The 25,234-nt window shown below is 36.2% G+C and overlaps 1 protein-coding gene across 2 annotated transcripts in view; it reads left to right on the forward strand.

The window, feature by feature from the left end:
- GRID2 (glutamate ionotropic receptor delta type subunit 2) overlaps positions 1 to 25,234 on the forward strand; it is a 726,277-nt gene that overhangs the window by 516,654 nt on the left and 184,389 nt on the right. For both annotated transcript variants that reach the window (XM_005148665.3, XM_013128934.3), the window contains one exon: positions 3,151 to 3,270. In XM_005148665.3, coding sequence (XP_005148722.1) covers positions 3,151 to 3,270 — 120 coding nt within the window. The remainder of the gene's footprint in view (positions 1 to 3,150; positions 3,271 to 25,234) is intronic.

Raw genomic sequence — 25,234 nt, forward strand, 5'->3', positions numbered from 1 at the left:
AGCAGCAAGATATGTCCCAGGTAGGGAGGAGGCATCAGGAACTCCAAGAAGTTTCCTATCAGATTTAGTTTTGTTGTTGGTATTATATGAGTGGTTCATTATTGTTCTGTCTTTCTGTCTCTTCCCTTTCCAAGCCAAGAGCATTCCCATCTAATCTGAGCTCTTATTACACTATTTGCAAATGTACACAGTCTAGGAAAGTAAGTTCTGGTTAAAGACATTCTTACATGAGAAGTTTTCAAAATATGATAAAATTGCAAAATAGATGAATGAGAAAAAATGTTGTTATGGATAACACTGAATTGGAGACAAATAAAATTAACTAACAGTTTCTATCTTGCCCTGATATTTGCAGACATTTAAAAAATCAAGGTAAATAAACTTATACACAATGATTTTGGGTAGAGATTCAGTTCTGAAGTATGGTAGGTAAGTCAGTTAACCTGTTCTATATGTTAGGGACTATGTATTAACAAAGACAAAAGTGTTTTCATTAGAAGTGGATTGCATTTCTTCAAATGTAACTGAGGTGAAATGCATCTTCATTATTTTTATATTTGCTCAAATAAGGACAAAGGTTATAAAAATGAAATTAGAAGTTGAATAAAATTTTAAATTGCTGTCTTAGGTCTCAAAAATAATTTCTGTTTTAGACATGATTCTATCTTCATGTCCCATAAATTATTGGGAGCATTCTCAGAAGTCACTTTAATCTTTATATTGAAGTTCCCAATTTAAAATTACTTTGTCACAAAATAAGAAGAAAGAAAAATGCCTTCTGCACTTTCTGTTTTACAAAATATCTACAATTAAGAATTTTTTTTTTTTGCTCATGTTCGGTATTTGCATTCTTTTATCATTTGGTTCCAGAGTTTTGCTTTCCTTTTTCCAGACCTTGCTTGTGGCTCACTAGAAATTATTGTGCAGCTTAGATGGTCTATAGCAGCTTAATAGTCATACTTTACCTACGTGAGACCCATGGGTTTACTTCACACTGTGGGGAAAAAGGTAACAGGAAATATGAACTGTAATATATAAAAGCAGAATATGGTAGGGAGTCAGAGCGGTAGTACTAGGAATAGGTGTATGATATCAGGGAGAGCAAGTCAGCCAGATGGAAGCTTTCAGAGGTCAGATGGTGATCCCAAGCTTTGCAGATGTATGCTGCTTTGCAGGCATTTCTACATCATATGTACCAAGGAATTCTGGCTTTGTTAATCAGAAAGCCAAATGAGACTGTATGAGAAAAAAAGGTATGTGGAACAGGTTTTTATTTCTGGATCATGAATAGGATATAGTCAAATTTAAGTTAACAGAATAGGTTTATATTTGTGAAACTCTGCTATTTGCCTAAGGATATGTTCAAATGATTTTGCAGGTAAACACAAGCTCACTCTGTCTTTACTCTGAACCTGTCAGAGGTACAATAACCCCAATTTAAAAGTCACGAAGGTGTGATTATTACAGGATTCTGCTCAAGCATAATAAGTAACCTCAGTGTCATACTAACGACAAGGATGTGTGTCAGAATTGTCTGGCTGGCTCTCACTGAGGGTAAAGTGACCCAGAGTCTGTAAAAGACTGTGCAGGTGCACCCTTAATCACAATGTTGTTTTTCTTTAATAAAAAAAAAAAATATTCTTCTACTGCATTCAAAAAGTAAAGATTATAGAAAAGATTAAAAAAGATTAAATATATATATGCACAAAGTATTATCTTCTTTTTAACTGAAAATGGCACTTCATGAAATATTTCTATATTATTCCCTGATAATAGTACTCTCTAGTAGTTGCTAAGGTAGATTTTAAAGGTATTATCTTAGTGATCAACTTCCTTATTTTTATTATAGGATGCTTTATAAAAGGATGACAACATTTTTTTAGTTCATAATAATCAGCAATGGAGATGCAAATTTGGTACTCATTCCTGGATTTTCTCCAAAATGAAGATGTGAGAATAGAGCTTTTGAAATCATGATTCAGCAAGGCTCATGTGCTAGGTAGCTTGTATATAGAGCATTCATTTTCCTTTTTTTTTTTTTTTTTTCAGTTCAAATAATAAAGCTCTTAACTGCAGGATAAATCATAGCTACAGAACTCTTGGCTCATGTTTTGAAGAAAAGCTGTGCATTTCATATGGATTTACACCAGGGGCAGATATTTTTTCTTGTACATACTTAAAATATTGTTCAAGTTATTTCGAGGGAGTGGGTTAAACATCTAATTTTCCCTGAATCTGAAATCTGATGAAATTTTTTAAGGCTAAGAGTTTTCACTGTGTCTCTGTTCAATTTAAAGTTCGGGTCATCACAGTTCTTATACAAAGATGAGCTGAGTGTCATGTTGAATCAACCCTGGAATATGTTTTGAGTATTGCTGTAGCATTTATAGGCCTTTCAACTCGTGATTGTTTACAGTGAATATTCACTTTTTTTTTCTTTAGTATTTTAACCCCTTCTGACAAAAATGTGAAAAGTAAAAGCAAGCTTGAAAATATGCTGTATTGTGTTGCTTATCTCATCCATTCTCTAGCAGTAGAGTTTTGGAGGAAAACAGAAAAATCACTGTTTTCAGTTAGGCAGGCCCCTCATTTGTTCAGATCACTTATGTTGGGCTCACAAAATGCCTAAATCCATGCAAAACTCAACCTGATCTTACGTGGAAATCTCTTGTATGAGAAAAATTTGGGGGGGGGGGGGAGGGAGGGATGCAAAAATAAACAAGAGTATTTTTTGTGCAATTTCTTTAGTTTACTTGTTGTTAGTTTTACGTTCATATCCACTAAAATTAGTCACAAAACTTTTTTTTAATGAGGCTAGAATGTCTATACATATACACTGACAGGTCAAAGGACAAAAACTGCTTTGACCTGTCAGTGTATATGTATAGACACGAAGACTATTGCTTGCATTGCATCTGCTTAGCACTGCTGAATTTGAGTCTTCTGTGAAGAGCTTAAATGATACAGAAGCAATTCAGACTTCAGATTTTTTCAGGAAATGTGTTCTTGAGAAAACTGTACTGATTCTAGTAGTTGTGAATATATACTGCATAGTCAGTGCACAAATGCCATGGATAACAAGATTAAAAAAAGGTTATTATAATTGTTTACTTCTGAGTTTTCAATCCATTCCTTTTTTTTTCCCAATAGGGTGGAGTGAATGGCTTGACTGGAGAACTGGAATTTGCAGAAAATGGGGGGAATCCCAACGTGCATTTTGAAATTCTGGGGACAAATTATGGAGAAGATCTTGGCAGAGGCATCCGCAAGGTGAGGCTACATATGTTTAAACAAGAGACTGTTTTTACTGATCTTTTAAAATGCTTTCTTGCGTTCCATCACAGAATGAACAGAAAACTGTCTGATGGCAGATAATACATTGTGTGTCATTAGGAGGAGTAAGAAATGGGAGAAAACTCTTGAACTTCTAGATATACATCAATTTTATTATTGCAGAGGCCTTGCAGTAGGTTGTGTTGATCAAGGTACTGATTGTAAGACTGAATGTGTTCAGCTGTTGGTTGACTGTCCTAAAAGAGCAGTGAAAGCTGTTGGTTTGTAACCCTTGCAGCCCATTTCCAAAATAGCAAATTTTACATTAAATTATGTTTAGGGAGCCCACATTAGCACTGTGGTCAAAGTGGGATATATAGCCATTAGATGACTAAAATTCATAGGTACAGAAAATCTATCATAATATAGATAAAATTTCTGTAACCTCTTGTCTTCATGAAATAATGCTTTAGTAAAAATTACTTTTACAGAATAAGTGCAATGTTACGTATTCAGCTGCCAGACACAGTTCAAACACTCGGACTGAGCTTGTTTGAGGAAATGTCGAACATCTCCATCAAAATTACTTTTTTCAGTTTTGGTAGTCTGTAAAAATAAAGTCCTGTGTAAGGAATGGTGGAAGCAAGTTTCTATTTGCAATCCATATCCTTAACTTTGGACAGCTGCCCATCTGGGATGGCAAAAGTAGCAAAAATCATATGGTACCTCTTAGGAAAATAAAAGACTAATAGGCTTTTCCAGGAGCAACTCTTCTTCAAACACAGACCTTCTGAAAGATGAGGATCTCTTCATTTAGTGTATCAAATCACACTGGTTTTTATATGTGAGGAAGCTGAAGTGATTGTCTAAAAGCAAATGACAGAGAAATCTTAATATGTGTAAGCTGGTTCCATGTGTCAGCGTCGCTATATAATGAAGGACATCATTATCTGCATACAACAGATAAATTTTTCTGCAGCAACAGATAAATGCTCCGAAAGAAGGGAGAGATAAGGAAGAAGTTTAAAAGTGTCTCTAAACTCCTGAAATGTCTCCTCCGCTATTTATTGTAATTGTTATTCTGTTCCTGCTGTTTCAACTGTTGTCAATACCTTGATGTACGCACATGCCTATAGTCATGTCACCTTGAGCAGAGATCACGAGAGATGCTTTAAAAACTAAACAGAACTGAATCTTGTTGATATTTGGAGGTGTGCTTCACAAAGTCTTTAAGTGACCAGAATGTAGGATGAGGTCCTTTCCAATACTAACTATTCTATGATTCTATGAGTCCTTATTCCTTCACCTGTAAATTCAGCCTGTTTCAACATATTTTGACTTGATTTATTTTCCATGCTATGCATCAAAGAGCTATTCATTCTTAAGAGCAGCCAGATAGTCCTTCCTAAGACAAATCTGTATCCCTTCATTTAATTTAATTGATTGACTATGGCTGTTTTTTTACTTCAGGCCTGTCTAGGTGAATGCCTGAGTGAAGCATTAAGTTGTGTTCTTTCATTTCACAAAAAGGTAGAAGAGAAATAGATACCCACATAAAGTTCTTAGAAATATAAATGCACAAAAAGACTTCTTATCCTTTCTGACTCTTTTCTGATGGTATAATTTACATTTATAATGTAGATTTAAACTATGGTGCAGTTTGCTTTTAAAGAAGAGGTTAAGGACCATGGGCACACATAAATTGTGTGAAACAATGAGACAGTGTAAACAGGCCTTTTGAACCTTCCTTGTTTACCCTTTATCTTAGTTCAAGGACAAAGAGACATTCATTGCCTTTGAAAAAAAAATAGATTTTTAGTTGGTCAAGGAGAAAAGAGTTTTGCGGAATATAATTAGACCATGAAATTCAGTGTTGCAAGACATGATTCAGGAGAAAAGCAAAGCTGAAAAGATGCTGAAAGTATGCATTTTTTTGTGTTTGCCAAGATAAGTGTTTAAAATTAAATATAGGGATTATAAGAAAATTTTCCTGTTGGAGGTTGCATTATAAATACTATCCATAGAGTTTTGTGATGTGCTGTGGCTAGTTAAAAAGAAGAAAGTATCCAGAGCAGAACAGATTTAATCTGTTCTGATTTTGGTTTTTTTTTTTTGTAAACAGCATTCAGTGATCCACAGAAACCTTTACAATGAGTTCTGCTGTAAAGAAAGGAATTTTCTTTAGAAAGATATTTCTGTATATATTGTGAGAATGTGGTAATTGTTCTCAGAAGCACCTTTCAAACAAAAAATTAAAAATAATTCCAATTAAATATTGCATTTTTACACTAAATTGAATAGTAGAAGGATTTAAAATAAATATGGTATTTCCAATCAATGTCACAAGTTAAAACACCACCACCACCAAAATGAACAAAAAAACCACAAAACCAAACAAAAATAAAACAGCCCAACAACAACAAGAAAAAAAACAACAGGCTGGGGTTCCTAAAACATTAACCTCAGATACAGAGAAGAAATTTTTTAAGGTTAAAATATCATATGTTGGTTTTACTCTTTTGACAAAATGTCGCACATTTTATCTTTGATTTGGTTTTACTTCACAGAGTATGAGTCACTAGTGCTGAAGGAAACTCATAATAATTACAGGAGACAGTTATATTTTTGTTAGCTACACCAATTAAAGTGCATTTCAGGTTTTCATTTATTTGGTAGTCTGACTACAGAACTACCTAACCATTTTTATTTCTCAGCTCTAATGGAAGCAGCTGCAATTACCAGACTGACTGAAGTTTCTAAACAAATGCATCTTCCCTAATGAACATGTTTCTAAGTACTTTTATATGAGGTAATGAATGGTGAAATCCTGACAAAAGGCCTATTGAAGTCACTGGGACCAGAGGTTCACACAAAGTGTGTAAAGAATTTTATTTCTTTTTTTCCCCTGAGGAACAATCAATTTTAATTAATGCAAGTCAAATATTTAAATGTGCTCATATTTCTCAAAAGTCCAAATTCTGCCGGTAGTTAGTTCTATTTGGATTCTGGAGTAATTTGCTTACTTTTAAAAAGTTTACTTATATTCAAACGTTAATATTGCTAGGACTCAGAAAACCAATCTGTTTAAGAAACACCAAGAATTCATGTTCACGTTTGTTTTTATTGGCCAATGAATCTAGCAGAAACTGTCTGTAAGTCCTCTCCTTCATCTTTCATGGGCTGCTGGAAAGCAGGGGAACATTCATTCAGAAATTCATTGAGTTGGGTACTTCATTTAGTGATGAGTGAGCAAATTCAGGAGTGTGATTTGCTTGAAATACAAGTTTTGTACTGTTATGTCTGTAAATGAATCAGGTACTTGGAATAATCCAGTCAAATTGTTGACTGATCCTGATGTTATTGACACAAGGAACTTCAGAAAAACTCTTGTTTTTACACATAATGCTGTGGCTTGCTTTTGTGCAGATATAGTTATATTCAGTGGGAGACATGGGTGTATTTCTGACATTTCTCTGTTGGCATTTGTCTGTTGGTATTTGACATTTGAGTATGTATTCTTTGACATTTAAATTTCAGTGTGATACTTTTATCTATACTGTTGAAATAAAAGCTTCGATTCCTGTGAATAACCATCCAACAAACAAATGAACAAAAGGGAGCTGATAGCTCAGAGGAGTACAGTTTTATGTCTTCATGGTGTAGAAAACAGCACTGGAGAAATAAAGTGGTTTTCATGTTTCTTGCAGTGCTCCTTGTAATTCAGAATGGGCTCATCCTCAAAGGCTCTGTGCTACACCTTTTGAAGTTTAGAGGACTTTCTTCCTGTTCCCACACTGGTTTTCCTGCCGTGTGTGGACATTTGGAGATTGTGGTGCATTTTGCTCTGCCTCTACAACCCTGTTAGCATACACCCACCTCCTGTGCATTTCCCTTCTCTTCTGAAGATGGTTTCTGTTATTTCCTCCCAGTGGGGGAATGAGGTGACATGCCAGCCTCTCACATCTCTTCCTCTCTACACCAGGATATCCATGTCAAAGCTTTCTTTGAATTCAGGACATCTGCTAATGACTTGGAGCAAGGATAGAGCTGTGGGCATGCAGGGAAACAGATACTCTAGGTGGAGGACTCAAGTAACTCAGGATGCTTCAACCCCTCCACATTTGTCCAGTAAGGTTGTAGGGCTCTTTCCTAAATTGTTTTAATCTGATGACCTAAAGAGGAAATTGTATCTACTTTAATCTGAGGGATGACTGTAGTGCAAAGCATTTCATATGAAATGTGACTGAAAGTTTTGGCTAAAGCCTACCAGTTGTGTTCCTCTCTCCTTCTACCAGTGTGAATGTCAGGACCTTCCCTGGAGAGTCAATACATACAGATTTTTATTTCACAGGTTGTTAAAGGTTATGTGGAATATTCTGTAATTGTGCTATTTATTCAGATATGGGGAAACTGTACTGCATTTTTTGTTTTCATTCTAGTAAAATAATCTCTATTTCCACTTTACCTGAAAGCAGCATTGATTACATTAATATTGGCATTGCTTTGTTATCCAGTATATATTTTTTTCTTACATTTGCGTCAGGAAGCAACATACATTCCACATGTATATTTTGATCTTAGGGAAGTTTCTGTCTCTTACAAAGTTTAAACATTTTTTTCCATCTTTTGTTTTTTATTCCCTTTTGCCTCATTTGATAAAAAGAGAAGTTATACAGTTCTGCTGACGTTTATTAACTAATGCTATATAATAACCCAAAGTGGATTTCTTCTTGGTTAGCTTCTTGGTTAGCTACTTGAGGTTCACCTGTTCCTTTTGTGCTCATGATCATGAGAGAGCTCTGTAATGTGGTTTAAAAAATTTATATATATCAGCACCAGGTACTTTAAGCTGTGATCCATTTCAGCTGTTTCTAAAGGCTGACATGCAATTTATGATGTGACTGAAAGATATACTTGCAATTTACAGAGACATTATTGATGGTGTGTTTTCTAGTGAGTTGAAAATAAATATTGCCGTGTCTGACTGCTTTGCCTCTAGTGTTGATAGAAAAGATGGACCTGGCACAGTGCTCGCATAATACTCTCACAGAAGCAACTTTAAATACATGAGCAGTCTGCTAGAAATTAAACTAACTACTTAGTACCCTGCACCTGATGCACCAAGTCAGGAAATGCCGTAGCGTAATCAGAGTATTTCATGAGAGTGGCAGGGCAAGCATGTTGGAAAATGAACAAGCATGGTCACGTTGGAAGAAGGCCGTTGGACAAGGTTTTGCCACACTCTGTAGTACCAAAGTAGCAGGGAGGCTCTGTGCATGGGATGTGTGGCATGCATGGTTAAATGAGCTACTTTGAGCTGAAGTACACTGTGCTTTGCCTTGTTCACTTTCATGGAAGCCTCCTTACTGATTCTGCAGTCTGTGATATAAGGAAATGGGTGACATGGTTTAGTGTGAGGTGTCCCTGCCCATGGCAGGGGGGTTGGAACTAGATGATTTTCAGGTCCTTTCCAACTCTGACTATTCCATGATTGCATGATTCTATGAAATACCTAGGTGAGCTGGGACCTGCTGTTCCAGTTCAGGACAGTACTTAAATCTGCTCTAACCTGCTGAAGATTACCATTTCCTTTCTTTATCTAGTGCTATGCAATAGATGAAGATGCAGTGACAGATTCTGTTCTGTCTGCCAGCTTCTGCAAACCTTTTGTGAAATTTCAATGAAATTTAATTTGCCTGGAAAGTGATGGGAATTTGCATGTTATCACAATGAAACTAGTGTTAGTAGAGAACTGTGATTTACTTGAAACTGAACTTCTGTATAGCTTAAAAGTCAAAGTAAATGTATATTTGAGTCTAATGGAAAATGGTAAAAATGCTTCTATCCATAATAGTATTCCTGAAGTTTAAAAAGTTTCCCTCTCTGTGCTTTTGAATAAAGCATTTTCTTTCAAAACCTGAGTCTGCAGAAAGAGAGACAGACTGACTCAAAGTAATCAGTGGTGTACTATCTGGAGAACCTTGGACTATCTGAATCAGATGAGGGCAGGGGGGGAGTCTAAATCATTTTGTTGGACTGTCCAAATGCCCACCCCGATCCCAGGCTATTTCTGTTGAAACAGTGCAATTGAGACCTATTTCTCCTTGTCTTGTATTTCTTGTATTGTCTTGTCTGTCTCCATGTCTGCTGAACTCTGATGTACTCAAGCAGTGGAACATAGTGGGACCTGTTGTAAAACAGAAAGGGGATTTTAGGCTTTAAGACAAGTGGGTGTCCAGATTTCCTGATCTAAAATAATAAGGTAAAGTGCCTGGGTTAAAATTCAGCTCAAATAACTAAGATACAGGTTTGTCCAATTTTCAGCGTGCAGATTGGATGACTTTTAGCAGTGACATTTATAGGGCTAAAGGAGTGGGATTTGAATCCCCAAAACATCTTTAAAGCCTCTGAGTAGCTGCAGCACTCTGGAGTAAAGTGGTGTTTTCTCCTGCACTGGGAACAGTGTGGGGGAAGGGAAAATGTGGGGCAGGAGGGGAGAGTGCAATGGGACCCTGAGGATGTCAAACAAAAATTCCCCTTGGAACCTTGGTGCTCTATATTATTTCTCTTGGCAATTTTGGCAGGGATGAGTCCATCTCTGACAAAAATCTGCTCAGAATTTCCATTCTTGTCAAAACTGATATGAATGTTCTTACTGAAAACTGCTTTCAGTGGAGTTGGGAACTGCCTGTTTTGACTGATTGCTTTCATTAAAAAGAGACAAATCTTTTTATGTGCTTTAAATTATATAGTTTCATGTATTTTATTCATTTTTGTTCATCAGGATAAGAGGTTACATTTTACCTATCTCCTGTTGAAAATGCAGTTGTCTTGACAGCAAAGAACAAGAGAACTATTTTCCACTCTCAAACTTGTGTTTTTAATTTCCTTTCATATCTTGCTATTACAATGGAAACTTAAGAAAGATCAGTGAAAAGAATAATAAAAAATAAAAGCTAGGAATTGTATCAGTACCTCCTGTTTTCTGTTGATGCTGCTAGGCAAGTGCCTAACAGCAGAGGCTCCTCTGTGATTAATCTAGACTTCAAAATGGGCATAAGAGCAAAGAATGATACAGCACTTCATTCATTTATTTTTCACAGCAGAAATGTTTTTGTCCTGAAAAATTTTGAATAGCAGAAATAGCATGTTGGGGTTTTAATCACTGCAGTGGGAAAGAGAACTTGGATTTGAATGTTGGTCAGGTTAATGAAACATGTGAAAACTTGATCCTTTAGCCATTTTTCCTTCATTTTTGGGTTTCTCTCTTGCTCTTGAAATGCTTGTTTTTCCAAATTGATATTTGTAAATAGTAACCCTTTACAGTTTTCAATGTAATTGATCAAGCCATTTTTTAAACACCTTTACTATGGTTATATGGATTTTTCTTCTGCTTGAGTAGCTGTGAAAGCTGCTCAGTGAGCGTGGATCTGCAAAACTGGCTGGAAAGTTGTGGTGAATTTTTATCCTCAGATACTTCAGCTGAGAAAATTAGCTTTGTAATTCACTTCATACATCTGAAGTGCTTTGGATCTTTGAAGAGCCTCAAAACTGACATTTGGAATAATGTCAGCAGGAACTGTGTATGATTTAATAATGGACTTAATGCTTCATTGACCTCTTTGGCAGTAATGCTTCTATGCGATTTTGGAAATCCCATTAGGGACTTCCCTTCACCTTTAAGGGAGCACTCAGTGGGTGCTCTTTCAAGAATGTGGTTCATCATCCTTGAAATTAATAAGATAAAACACTTACCTCAACTTGGTGTTTCTTGTTTTAAGGTGGGAATTCTTAATGAGTTATAGATAACTCAGAATTAAAGTTTTCAAATGTTGTCTTTTGTTCTTTAGAGTTGATTTGTTTTTGATCAAAGCTATCATCTGATGAAAATTGCTTCATTTCACAGATACTTGTAACTGGAAAAACATGTATTTTCCATGATTAGGAAGAAGTAGTAAGTGCATTTAACCCTCAATTAATCCAAAAGAGGGAGGTGTTCTAGCTACTTTATCGTGTGAAGAAGGACATAATAACAGTATCTTCAGTAAATGAAATATTTCCATCAATGTTTGGATGGAAGTTGGATATCCTAGTCAACAAGTAAATAGTAATTAGAAAACCATGTAGACAGGAGAGTGGGATGATATAAAATTTATCTGTTTCTTTTAACAGGAGGCATGAAGAGTTGGTAGCAGGAAATGAGTCATTTAGCTTTAGCTTTTGAGGGTGGAGAAAGGTATTGTTCCATCCTCAGATTTAAGAATTCATATGCACAGCCTTGAGAAGTGTGATACATCTTAGTGTTATAATACAGATCTTAGTCCATAGTAAGTGGAAGTAGATCTATACAGATTTCACAAGATTTGATAAATTGCTGTTTTCTACAAGAACCAAAATCCAAGACTGACACAATTAGATGGCCTGCTACGTCCTCCCAAACATGTCTCCCCAGGATAATGAATGATGGAATTGTAGGACAGCCCAGTTTGGAATTAAAAGATAATTTGCTCCAACCTTTCAATTAATTGTTTCTAATTTGCATATATTGTAAGGGACTTCTCCTTGAAGGCTGATGATTGTCAGATAAGCCCATATGGTACATCTGAAAGGTCTGGAAGGCTAATAATGAACAAAACTTGCCGGTACCACTTTTGAAGTAGGTAGCTTTCACAGTAAGGTCTCTTTGTTCCAAGCTAGCCTATTATCAGGAAAATAAGAAAATGTGTCATATTAGACACTGAATATTCATATATAGTAGAATTGAAAGCAAGTTGGTTAAGTTTTGTTTGATTGCAGGAGGCGGGGAAGATCTTGATGATTTGTGGGGTTTTTTTGTTTGGGGATTTTTGTGTTGTTTTGTTGTTGTTGTTTTGATGTTGTGTTTGTTTAGTTTTGTTAGGTTTTGTTTGTGGAAAGTCTGTATTTTATTAAGCATGATGCTGAATGGGATTTTGTTGACAGTAGTAGTCAGTATTTTCCTGCAGTGGGTAAGTGGCACTGATAAGCTCAATGTCCTTTGCCTCTGTGGCCATAAACTATTCACTGTCACTCTCTACCAAAGCAGGGAGAACCCCAAAACAAACATATAGTACCTTTAGTCCTCCCTTCATAGGCTGTGGGAGCTAGAGGAGCCAGCCAAGCCATAAGCTGAATGGGAAACTGATAATTTAATTCAATGAAAATGCAGGGCCTATGGAGCTCCGTTGAGAATACCCTCTGTATGTCTGCATATCTCTCTATACATATATATGTGTGATATCTACCACCCTCAGGCTCCACAGCCACAGGAGTAGATTTACAGTGACCAGGAATGTGAAAACCTCCAAGAAGCTGCTGAAGGCTCCCAAATTCATCAGGACATAGGCACTTGCCTATAGCAAGTATCTAAAGTTAGGGTAACAAAAAGTCATGAGTCAGCTGTTCCCTGGCAAGAGGAGAGTGGTGCCCACTGGTGAGGACACTTTGCGTCGACAGAGAGTCTCATATTTCAGTTGGATCAGAAAATGCATGTGGGTAGAGTGGTTTGCTAAAGAGAAAGAGGAGAAATGGTGTGTCTAACTGTGGAAATTGCTTTCCATTATTGTTAGCATAACACAGCTTAAACTACAGTAAATGTTTGTTGTGGTGTTTTTAAGACAGATAAGAAAATAATCATATTTGAGAAGACAAAGAGAAACATCCCAGTGATTTCAACTTGGATGCTGTATCTTTGTTTATAACATACTGTAGTTTCCAGCTAAATTATTCAGCTCATCTATTTCAAAATATGGTAGAGTTTACGATGCATAAATTGTCATTTGTAAAGTAAAAGTTTTGAATTATATTTTCTTATCTGTCAGAAGAACTTTGGAAATAGAAGTGATATGTAATTCTGTCTCAATATTGCATTTATGGCAATGCTGAGATACGTTTCCCATAAAGTGGTTATAGCTGCATCCTGCAATTAAAAGAATCTTAAAAGTGATTCCCAGAGATAAAAAGTTACTGCTGTGTAACTGGTAAGGGCCACCTCCTTGCACCTTTTGAGTTCTTTACAAATAGTAAAGATGAGGATGATGAAGCTTTTGATGACTTCATAATATTTATAGTTCTTTCGTAATGTTGAAATATTTTTATGATTCAGCCTTAAAATTACAGTCCTCAAAATTTTGCCAGATCTAAAGCAATGATATAATGCCTTCATCAAAGGTTAAGATACAATAAACATTAGTAAGAAATACTCTTGTCCTGGTGTATTCCTGCTTTAAATGCACAGCAGAAGTAATAAAAAGAGTGATATTTATTAAGTCTCAAATACTTTAAATTTTTTATCTTGGTAAACAGTGAATTCAATTTGATACAACCTCTTTTTGTGAAAAATAAAACTTTTCAGGAAATTCTAAGCACTAACAAGGCTTTGAAACTCTCTAAGCTAGAAATAAATGGGGGGAAATACTATGTTTTAGAAATCAGGTAAGGTGTGTCTGGCACCTGTGAGAGATGTCTGGTAGAAAATAATCTCACTGTTACTTCTAGTACTACTACTCTCCATTTCTCAAAAACCTGTGAAAATTATTATGGCATTTTCTTTCTCAAGTATAGTTGTGGAGAGGATATTTTTCAGGTGCAAAGAGAAAAGGATAGGATGGGATAAATTGGAGAAGTTCTGCTGAAATTTGAGCTCAAATTAACTTTAATTTTGGTCATATATGTAAAGCATATTATGACTTGATGCAATAAAATATAGTGTAATATATCAAAATGGTTATGCTTGATTTAAAACAAGTATAAATTGAAGTTGATAATGTTTGGATTTAAACTAAGAACTTACTAACTTTTAATATTTGCAGGCAGTGGAAACATACATTGAGAGTACAGTGCATGGAAATTAAGCCTTGTGGTTTTTTTTTATGGACTTATACAACATTTCTGTTTAGGAGAGTCGCATAAAGAAGTCAAAGCAAAACCAGAGATTAGGAGCCAAGCCATGGCAAGAACAAGAAGTAAGGGTTGTTTTGGTATTGCTGGACCATTCACCATTTCAGGGGTATCCCTGTGTTAATGCATGTGTTGCCAGAGTTCTCTCTTCTGTTACTGCCACACTCTGCTCTCCTGTGCTGTGTACCCTTTTAGTGTATTATCTTTGGCACTTTCCTCTGCTTCCAATTGTATTTACCTGCGACATTTTTTTTTTACTCTTTATATTTCTTCCATCTGTTTCCTTGGTGTTTGTTGAAGCTCAGATCTTGTCTCACTTTGCTCAGTTTTCCTGATCTGTGTTGAACCAGGCTGCTTCAGCACCTTATCTAATCATAAATCTACTAGTCTGAAATGCTGTATTTGCTTGGGGTTTTTTAAATACACATTTATAATAATTAATGTGCTTATGGCTTATAAAAATCTGATTTAAAGTATGCATTCTGGTAGAGTGCCTTAATAATGAACTTTAAGTGGTTTATATGAATATTTTTATACAGTATGCAGTTTGTATACACCATTACAGATTTTGCCTTATAACTTGATTGCTTTTAAAAATAATATATTATATTTTAAATTCTTAACACTGTTGTTTTGAATCAATTTGGCTCTAGGATGTTATGGTACTCTAAACTTATTAGTATTCTGCATTATTACTCAGGTACTCTTAGCTCTCTAAATTTATTAACTGCTGATAAAATGTGTGATTTCCCCATTGAATGTGCATTTCTGCAATCTCATTAGTTTATTTTAAGCTGTGTATTATATTACTTGAGTCAAATATTTGGCATAAACATAAGTATGAAAGTAAATATTTTAGTTAGGATCTGTTTAAATAGCATATATCCATGATTAAACGACACCAGACGCTGGAACAGTGTCAATTAATACAATTTAAAAAATATATTTATTAAGTTCTTGGAGGGAATATCAGTCCCACTCATACCATAGAGTTTAAACAGTTTTATAAACTCTTTTTCTTTGTATCCATTACTGTATGCTTTAAGAGTTACCTTCATCTTCCTGTTCATCTTTGTTCTGTAGCAACTACCTTGCCCTGCAACCGCTGGACCAACCATCCAGACCTACTGCTAGGTGTATATTTCTGGCTGCTTCATTCTCTTTTTTTCCTGAGGTTCCAAGTTCTGCTTCTGATGTTGGAGACTGCATGAGCCTGCTTTGTCTTGCAAAGTGTGTCACAAGTAATGTTGCATTAGCAAAGAATAATGTCAGAGAATTTCCACACTTTGCTGCAGGGATGTAGGCAATGGCATAGTGCGTGAGATGTTCGTGTGCACAGTGGAAGAACCTGCTCAGAAAAGATTACAAAAGGGGTAGTCCAAGAAAGGGCATTAGAGAATTATAGAGGCAGTTGAGGGCAGTTTTGTTCACATAGTGGGTTTTAGCTAATGATGGGGGTCTGAGGCTGTAATTCTATGAAATTTATTCCAGAATGAGGCTACAGCCTAGAAAATGAAGTGCCACATGGATGGATTTTATTGTTATCACTTTAACAGGTTGTTGCAGAGGGAGAAACAGATATTGTGGATTTTCTATTCTACAGTGGTAATTATATGTGGAAATACTTTACACAAACCCTAATCTATGGTACCTCAATATTCAGTATGTCTGAAAGCAGAAAGGTTGTAAAGTACAGCCTTTTGGTCAGTGTATACTAAGGTGAATTGTATTTTCCCAACATTTTGTGACCTATCTGTTCACAAATTACCTTTTCAAATATGTTTGAAAGACTGGAATAATTCACAGCTAGTTTCTACAGTAAAGTTATAATGAGTCTCTTGATACTCTTGATTCTGGATAGTTAAATTGATTTCTCTGTTTGGCCTTGGGGCTTGTACACTGAACAGCATGTGGAAGCTATTGTCCTCTCTTGCTACTAACTTTACTGCTGAAGACCTTGCACCCTGCTTGCTTTTAGCTTTGCCACTTATTGTGTCTGCAGGAAGGCAAATATGACAAGACCAACTAAGTGATGGATATCTTCCCACATGAGAATACAATCTTTATGTTTCTTTGTGACTGTAGGCTACCAACAGATTGCATTAAGCAGGGATTGATGCACTGAATACAAATGTTTTTAGCATCTTTATGTACTGAAGCATTTCTGTTCAGTCCAAAGGGGAATGAATTTCACATCAAACTGATTTCATGGCAGAGATTTTCATGCTGCTTTTAAAATTCAGGAGGGGGTGTGTGAGGACAAACATGATAAGAAATTTTAATGAGTAATTCCGATCTGTCTCTCATAGTGTATTGCGTCCCCTTTTGTTTAATATGTTCAGTATGTAACATCATACTCCACATTTATTACAGATCAATTCCTCCAAAATCTTTTTGGTTCCAGTTGTATATTCCTTCTAAGTTTTATTAGGCTCTTTTCTAACAGATTCGTAACATTTAAATAGTCAGTCTGTTAGTCATTAAAAGCTGCTTTCCAGTTTGTTGTGCCACTTTAGCATATTGCATAAGCAAATAATTTCTGCAGGAAAAAAATTAACACATCTATAAAGAAAACACATGATGTTATGATACTTTGTTAAATAAATGTTTATCCTCATTATTATTTTGTACTTTCTTATTCATTCCATTTGCCTCAGAAAGAGAGCTAAAAACTTAGATGTGTGTCTGGTCTGTTTAAAACCATTTTTAAAAAAGGACTTAAAACTACTCTAAACCTTCAAAGACCAGTGATAAAATGAGGTAAAAGTGTATTTCCCTGCCCCTTTCCCATTTCCCTTCACTTTCCTTTTCCCCATGTCTTTTGAAAGGTGTCTTGGCAAGTGCAATGTTAATGATACGTAATTATGTGCCAGATTGGCCAGGTTCTGTCATCAGCGTGATCTCTCTTAAATCCTGTTGAAAATAACCCCAAAATCTTTCCTGTAGAAGACAGAATATTTTTCTATGGATTACATCTATCCACTGAAAGGTTACATGTTCAGTTCCTGATTATTGTCCTAGCTCGGCAAAAAAGTAATCTTTACCTGGGTGTGAAAAAGAGAAAGGTGCTGGCTTTTTGCCAGCTGTATTTTAAGAGCTGTGGGGTAGCCCTGGACTCAGAATTGTGGGAGGCCACTGACTGTTGCAGTCCTTTGGAGACCACAAATAGCAGACTTATGGCGGCTATTTTAATGAAAGGTTTTGGATTAGAACAATTTAAACTTCTCAACCTGAAAGTCTTAAGATAACCTTAGGCAAAAAAAAAAAAAGGATATTCTGACTTCTTAAAAACAAATCAATCACCCTGAGCAGTATAGCAGAGCTGTTTGCCTGTAACAAGGTCATTAAAAGCTAGGAACAAAAGCAGCCCTCTAACTTGTCATTTTGAGTTTTGAACAAAAAGAAAGTGTGGGATGTGTGGGATGGAGCTAGGCAATGAAGTCCACACATTCTGGAGAAATCAGCTAAAACTGTAAATAAAACACACTGTGAGAAACCTCACCAGAGAACACAGGTGTTTCTTAATATTATGCTTTAAAAATTGAAATAGAGAAAACAGTAAAATTTTATTTCATAAGTACTCATAGTTTTATCCATAACCTTGTTTTCTATTTTTTTTCCAGTTTCAAACACAACAGTACACTTACTGAAGGGTGTGAGGATGTTAGTTAAAAATAATACAGCATCAGCTGAATGCTCCACAGAATTTAAAATGAAATGTCTGCAGAGATTATTTGCTATCATTCTTGCTATAAAGATATATGGCTCTTTTGTGGGAACTTCTGATAATTTCAGATATTTCACTGCCCTCTCTCGGTGAGAGTTAAAACTGGTCTCTTTCTCACAAACCTCAATGCAAGAGCAAAAAGGATTTTTCCTTTGGTGCAAGTGTTATTTCCTAGGAAATACCAGCAAGTTGGACGTTGTGATTGTGATGGCTGTACAGTTTATCTCAATTTGAAGTTTGTAATTGAAGTAATTGGTTTGATCTATGACATGGACATATGCATATAGCAATATTTATGTAGTCAACCTTATTCGGACATCGTGACAATATATCCTTTTCCATAATTGTATAGAAATATTTTAAAACACTTTAAAAAAAGTCTGTGTATTGTGAGCAGTGAAAAAGCTAATGACATTCTAATTGCTTGCTGGAATAATGAGCTTGTCACTACTTTATTAGAACTTACCTGGTTTAGACAGCTAACTCAGGTGCATATATTTAATAATCTCCCTCTAAAACATGTAGAGGGTGGTGCTTCTCTAGAAGGCAGTTCAAAACTGCAAAAGGTATCTGAAGATATTAGCTAGCTAATTTCACAGTTCAGTTTTAATGCCTATAAATATCTTTCTTCCTCAGATATCAGTGAAAAGAAGATTTATTTTCCAAGCTTCCTGATTTACTCCTGAACCAACAATTCTTGTCTGGTGTTTTGGGGAACTAAGAAGTCATACATAAAGCCTTAAATCACAACCGATTTCCTAACTACATGCTATTATGAAAGGTTTCATGAAACACATCACAAAAGCATGAGCTTTTATTTCTGTGCCATGATTAAATCTGATTAAATTAAATCAAAGACTGTAGTTAAACTTCAATTTAATTTAACTTAAAAGTAGTAAGGCAAGTTCTTCAATGATGGCATTATTAGTTCAGAAAGGCTGTGAACTTATACTGCAGGAGGAACTATAATTTCAAAATGCCACAGATTTCGTATATATAGCTTGCAACTCCCAAAGGGATCAGTTTTGATCAAAGTTATGGTTTGCCATATATTTCAGGAGGTCTCTCTTATGGCAGTATTTATGAAGGAGTGAATGGGCAAAAATAAACCAACATGTCTATCTTTTGTCCATGTGTTTTTTCAAGCCAAAGTAAAAGAAAACAGAAATCTGGTACATGTCCAGAGCCATGTAAGTAGTTCAGAGTCTGTTCTGTTGCCAAAGCACAGACATGCTGCTTTGCACTGAGAAATATTTAAAATACAATTTGCTGTCATTGGCAGTATAGCAAAGTTATTAATCTCTGTTAGATGTTTTTATACAGAACAATGACTTGTCCTGTACCAAATGTAAATTTGGTAAGTGTCCTGTAGTGATCTGCATGGTTTGAAAGTATGGAAGTATAGACGTGTCAGTAATAGAAAGTATTAGCTAAACCAAGAATGCATCAACTTCCAAGGAAAAAGCTTAAAGGGAGGCAAATGGTGATGGAAAGACAAGGAGAGCCTGAAGATGCTCACAAAGAGACAGGATTTGCATGTTTACTGCCTGAAGTTGCTATTACCCTCCAAGTAACTCTTTGTTACTATGTAGGATGTCTTCCGACAAAAGTTTGCTTTTTTCCTTTCCTGTCTAGCACTTAGGCATCACCATGACCTGACTTTTCACCAGAGGGTTGCCAGGAACTCTGCAGATCATCCAGATGATTGTTTGCTGTCCTCCTTGTGATCCACATCCAGCAGTGTCCCTTTTTGAGCACCGAGTGGGAAGTGGGTGGGCTTTTCTGGCATATGGTGATATCAGCAGGTCTGACTTTATAATGATGAAGGTCATTCTTTGTACGAATTCTTTATATGAATTCTCTCGACTCCCCAGCAATTTAGCCAATCAATCTATAAGGAGCTTCTGCAAATGTCACCTTGCAAACCGAGTACATGTTTTGGCAGGAAATTAGAAGGAGAAAAAACAATTCAAGAACCAGGATGAGAGCTGGTTATTAATATTTTGCCTGTGTCTTTACTGAAAGGGGAAACAATCATATCTCTTTCAGCACAGCAGAAAAAGAGAAATCATAACATGTTTTAAAAATGCAATATATTTTGATGCAACAGGCTTGGTACACAGTGTTGAGAAGTGCCTCAGGGCTGCCACACAGTTCCCTGCCTTCTTTATTGTGTAGCTGTTATTTCAAGTCAGTCTAGTGGGATATGTCCGATCCCCTACTGCATTTTTGGAGAAGGCAGATTCACAATTAGCTGGTATTCTCTAATGACTATTTCTGCATTAGTAGAAAGACTGACATTTTAACTTGGAAATACAAACCTGGCTGGCTGCTATGTTTCTCCACGTAGCCTGTGTACAGGATTTGAGTAGGTTTGGGCAAACACTACTTGAAGTTGGGTTTTAGACTGATAATTGGTGCAAATTAGAGACATGGGTGTGGGACAAGCAAGTAGGAGATCAAGGTGGGTGGTAGGGAGAAGCCCTTCAATTTTGTGGAATGGCAAGGCATCTCTTTTCTTGTTTGTCATGGTTTAACCCCCGCTGGCAATTAAGTACCACAGTCTCTTCCTCGCTCTCTCCTTACCCATTCACCTTCAATGCCCCAGTGGGATGGGTGATACAACAGCGAAGATGTTAATTTTAATGTGCCCCTGTTAATGTGGGAACAAAGAGTTTTGAGGAAGAAACACTGTTTTGGGAGAAGTGTGGGAAGGGAATGAATAAGTCTACTTCCAGTGCTACCTTCCATGTTACTTCTTTTGACTTGTTTTTGCTGTCTAAAGTTTCCGAGTGCGTATGTTCAATGTGAAATGCCAAAAGATGCTGATAGAGATATCCTCTGCTCCCCTTTACAGTTACATAGCTGTCCAGCTTTTACTACTGACTTCCTAATAAGTTGAAAAGCTAATCAGAAAGAAACATTTAGTTTCTACTTTTTACCACTGTCCTCAGACTTCCCCATAATTCAACTAATAAAAAAAATTTCCAATGCAGCTCCTGCTTGTAATTTTAACTTAAATAATTTATTGTTTGCATATCTTATTTATCTAGAAATAGTGATCATGCCTTTAAATTGCATCCCTCTTTTAAAGCACAGAGCACTAGGGAGACCTGAGATAGCTGAGAAATTTTTTTGGCTGAGTTCAGCCTCATTTTAAGTTCACAGAGAAGCTCATTAAGTGTATGTGCATCTACACATGTACATATAGGTGGATGCACGCAAAGGTAGTGGCCTGCAGTTTTCCTATAAAGCCCTAGGCCATAGAGCTCTCTGTGTGAAAATAGATTGCCTGTCTTCAGATACAGGATGTTCAGAAATCCTGAATGCCCCAAAGGTGAGATGGACTTCTGACTCCAAGTCTTTCTATTTCTAAAGCCCTGAGGCTTTTCCCTCCTGGTGATCATACATCTTTGGAAATCTCTATTTCAGAGGGCTCTTAAGTTCCTGGGAGGGATTGCTTGCTACAAGTCTGCAAAAGACTCAAGGTTGCTTGTGGGCAATAGCACATATTATTTGGTTTTCTCTGGTTTCATTCCTATTGTTTCTGTTGAGCCCTCTTGGAGCAGGAAGTTGCCCTACCTGCTCTTATCCCAAGTTCTGATGGTAAATGCAGAGCTTTGCTATGACAGTTTTCTTTATAGCAATAATGAATACATTATGCTGGAGACCATCTTAGGAAATTGTGCCTGGGGTTTAACTTCAGAGATTAATAGCTTTACAGGGAGACATTTTACTTCTTGTTTTCTCTTTTCTTCTTAACCTCCAGCACTTTTGTCTTTACCTTTTTAACTCTTAGTATTTTTGTTGTCAGTTTTTTTCCTTCTTTTTGTCCCTCCCTAACATGATGATAGATAGAGAGACTCAAGGAAGCTATCAAAGTGCATTTTCTTCTTGTTCTGCCAAATGACTCACTCACCAGACTTTTATCACTCTAATGTAAGTGTGTAATGAGCCAAGCAACTCAGATGGGGAATTAGAAGAGGGTCACTTGCCATTTATTTTTGGTTTTAGGCTTTGATGGAGCAGTTCATTAGAGCTACCATGAGTCCTGACAACAGATTTATGAGGAGGAAATTATTTTATTTTATGATTTTATGTCATGCTCTATCTTCTAGTCATGATTGGATATCACTTGCTGTGGTCCTTTCTATCTTGTTTCAGATTTGCTTTTTCTGCCATGCAGCAGAATGTTTAGTCTTCAAATTTTGTTCCTGATGTTTGATCATTAGTGGATTTGTAAGACTGCATGCACTATCTGAGGCATGTTAGATTGATTTTTCTATTGGCTTCAGTTTTTCTTTGTGATAGATCATCTTCGTGGTAAGCTGTTTGCTGTTTGTATATTCCTGTAGCTAGATAAAATTCTTCACACGCAAATGAATATATGTGTGCTTTTTTCTGGAATGCTTAACTTTTTTTTTATACAAATGAGACTAGATTATATTCAGAAACTTCAGAAAAACTGCTTGAAAACCCTCAGATATATTAGACTCCTTTTGGGTGTAAATTTACATTTATGACCTTTTAGGGTATTTAAAAAATGGCATGGTGGAATATGCACTAAATAAAAAAAGCCCACGTAGCCAAAGTTCCCATTCTTTCTGGTGGTAGGATCTTTATATAAATTAACATATCAGTAACTAAAAAACAAAAAGAAAAAACTGCATATACTAATCATAAAACTATGAGATTATGAGATGGAACAGTACACTGTAAAAGTAATTTTAGCTGCATTTTTAAGTGTGTGTGTAATGTAAATACATATATGTTAATTTTATTTACGCAATAGTTCATCAGAGAGTGAAATACCATCTCACACTAAAAGCATACTTGATGAAAACACTGGAAGCATGGAGAATTTTTTTTTGCTTTGTTGGGGTTAGATATCTAAATTTACAATGTTAATGGAAGCTAAGAGTCTTAAGTGTCACAGAAGATGAAAGCACTTAGATTTATATTGCCAATTAAAGATTTGAGTTCCTAAGTTTAGGTGCAGAAGTAACAACATTTAAGGAATTTCTACAAGTTTGCTGGCATTTAATCTATTTAACAAATTGTTCAGAATTAAGGTCCAAGGATGATTTATCCATGTGAATCTCAAGCATTATGCATTAATCTGTGATTTCTTGGTTACTTGTCTGGGGTGGTTTTTTTAACCATGAAAAAATGTCCACTTAAAATGTACCTTCTGGTAGCAAAACTATTTCCTGTGAATTTGAGTGCCTAATTTACCACCATCTTCAGTTGCCTCACTAGATGAAAGCTGGTGTAGTATGTCAGAAAAAAAACAGAGCAAAACTGTAGCCCCTAATCTCAAAGATCACGTAGAGTTTTACTCCTTGGGGTAGGAATTTGCCCCTCCCCTGTATGTTTTCTCCAGTAAAAATAGGTGGTGTGCAGAGAGCATGAGCAATTCAGTCCTGTAAAGTTTTCTGCTCATTTTGACTGCTTTGGGTATTGGGAATTGTGCCACTCTTCACACAGCTCTTTGTGATTGAAGGGCCTGGGCACAAGCAGTTCATTTGAACTATTCATATCGGACCTGTCTGAAGTGACTGGCTCCTGTCCCCCACAAAACTTAAGCAGGGAAACAGAAGGATAGGGTCAATTAATCACCATGATCACCTCTCACCGCTGCAAGTTCTCTCATCTCCTCCTGCATTTGGTCTACATGAGCAGGACTTGCTGCCAACAATGTGCCTATATATAGTATGTAGCATTTAAAATGTCAGTGAAACACCTTTAAGAAGTCAATGTTTTCAGACAGGAATGTGGTTGTTAGGGGAGAAGTGTTCTTTTTTCTTTTCTTCCAATTTTAATTTCAAAATCCTGTAAGCTCAGTCACACAAGCTGTTAGAACAGGGGATAAGAGAAATTAGTTCAACCTATTTTAAATTCTACATTTAATTCAAGGTCCTAAACTAATGCACAATATAAACTACATTTTAGAAACTTACTGACTTTTTAACACAAGTGTTTTTTTCTTTGCTGAATATTACTTCTTACCCCCATTTCATTTTGTTACTAAAACCAGTAGGGTTAGGACCATACATTTTGAAGAGACTTGGTAGGACTGTTGAAGACTTTTCATAGAAAGAAGTATAATTCTAGATACTGTGTTGGAGTGAGTAAATGTTGTAGAATTTACTACCCACGTACTGTTCTTTGGTGAGCAGGGCCTACACAATTACAGATGAGCAACTGAAAATACGATAGTGCAGTTGGGAGGTATATATCTGCCTTCATTTTGTAACTTCTCTCTTTAAAAAAAGCTATCACAAAACTTCAGAGGTTTTGAGAGTGGGTTTTTGAAGCTCCCAAGACAATAGGGGTAAAACTTTACAACTTCTATTCAAATTAGATGTCATCTGCAGCTTGTGAGGCTGATGTTTGCTAGCAGCCCACCACAAGGGTGCTACTGTGCTCTGTCAATGAGTAATTGTGCCATTATAAGGCAAAACCGAGGATATCTTCCTGAATTTCGCAGCCTACTTAACAGCAAAATCATTTAAACCGTCATAATTATCAGATGAATTCTTCACTCCTGTTGATGCTGGGAAGAGAGTATCTGTGTGCTCGCTGCTGGACCAGCTCTGTCTTTCGGAGCGGCAGCTTGATTGCGCTTCCCTTCTCAAGGGCCATCATCAGACTGTATTGATTTGCATTAAAGATGCATTGTGCTTACCAGAGATTCCCAGCATGATCTGTGAACATATCATAGCTTCTAATCAGTCCTATTCTTGTCCTTCTATTGTGCTACAATTTTTATGCAGCCGAACACTTCTATAGAAATTTTTTTTCTTATTGTTATTCTTCAAAAGGAACTGAGCTGATTGCCTAACCTATCTTACCTGTTAATTAGTTGTTACCTGTTAAGTTTGTAAAACCTTTGGTAACTGGCAAAGGCAGCCAGCTATACAACTACACCATTCATAGGACATAAAGAACAGGGCAAGACATCTGCTCTATACAGAGGGAGAAAACTGGAAAATTTGTAAGTCTACAGTATGGCATTAGTATCTACACAGCAGTATCAAGGCAAGGAGGTAACAAATGGTGTAAGAAACTTCCTCATCATCAGGTTGAGGTAATACTACAGTCTGGAATCGAGACAGTTCCTATTTCTACTTTGATTCTAAAAAATGGGAACTTGGGAATTCCTTAAATATCTATCTGAATTCTTTGTCATCCATTTTCATATTTACTCCTTTGAATTATTTAGCACAAGATGCACTTTGCTGTTCATCAATTTTCTTAGATCATGTATGAATATGTCAAACAGCACAGATCCCAGGAGATTAGTACAGATACCAG

This window comes from Melopsittacus undulatus, chromosome 7 (assembly GCF_012275295.1).
Source record: "Melopsittacus undulatus isolate bMelUnd1 chromosome 7, bMelUnd1.mat.Z, whole genome shotgun sequence".
Lineage (NCBI taxonomy): Eukaryota > Metazoa > Chordata > Aves > Psittaciformes > Psittaculidae > Melopsittacus > Melopsittacus undulatus.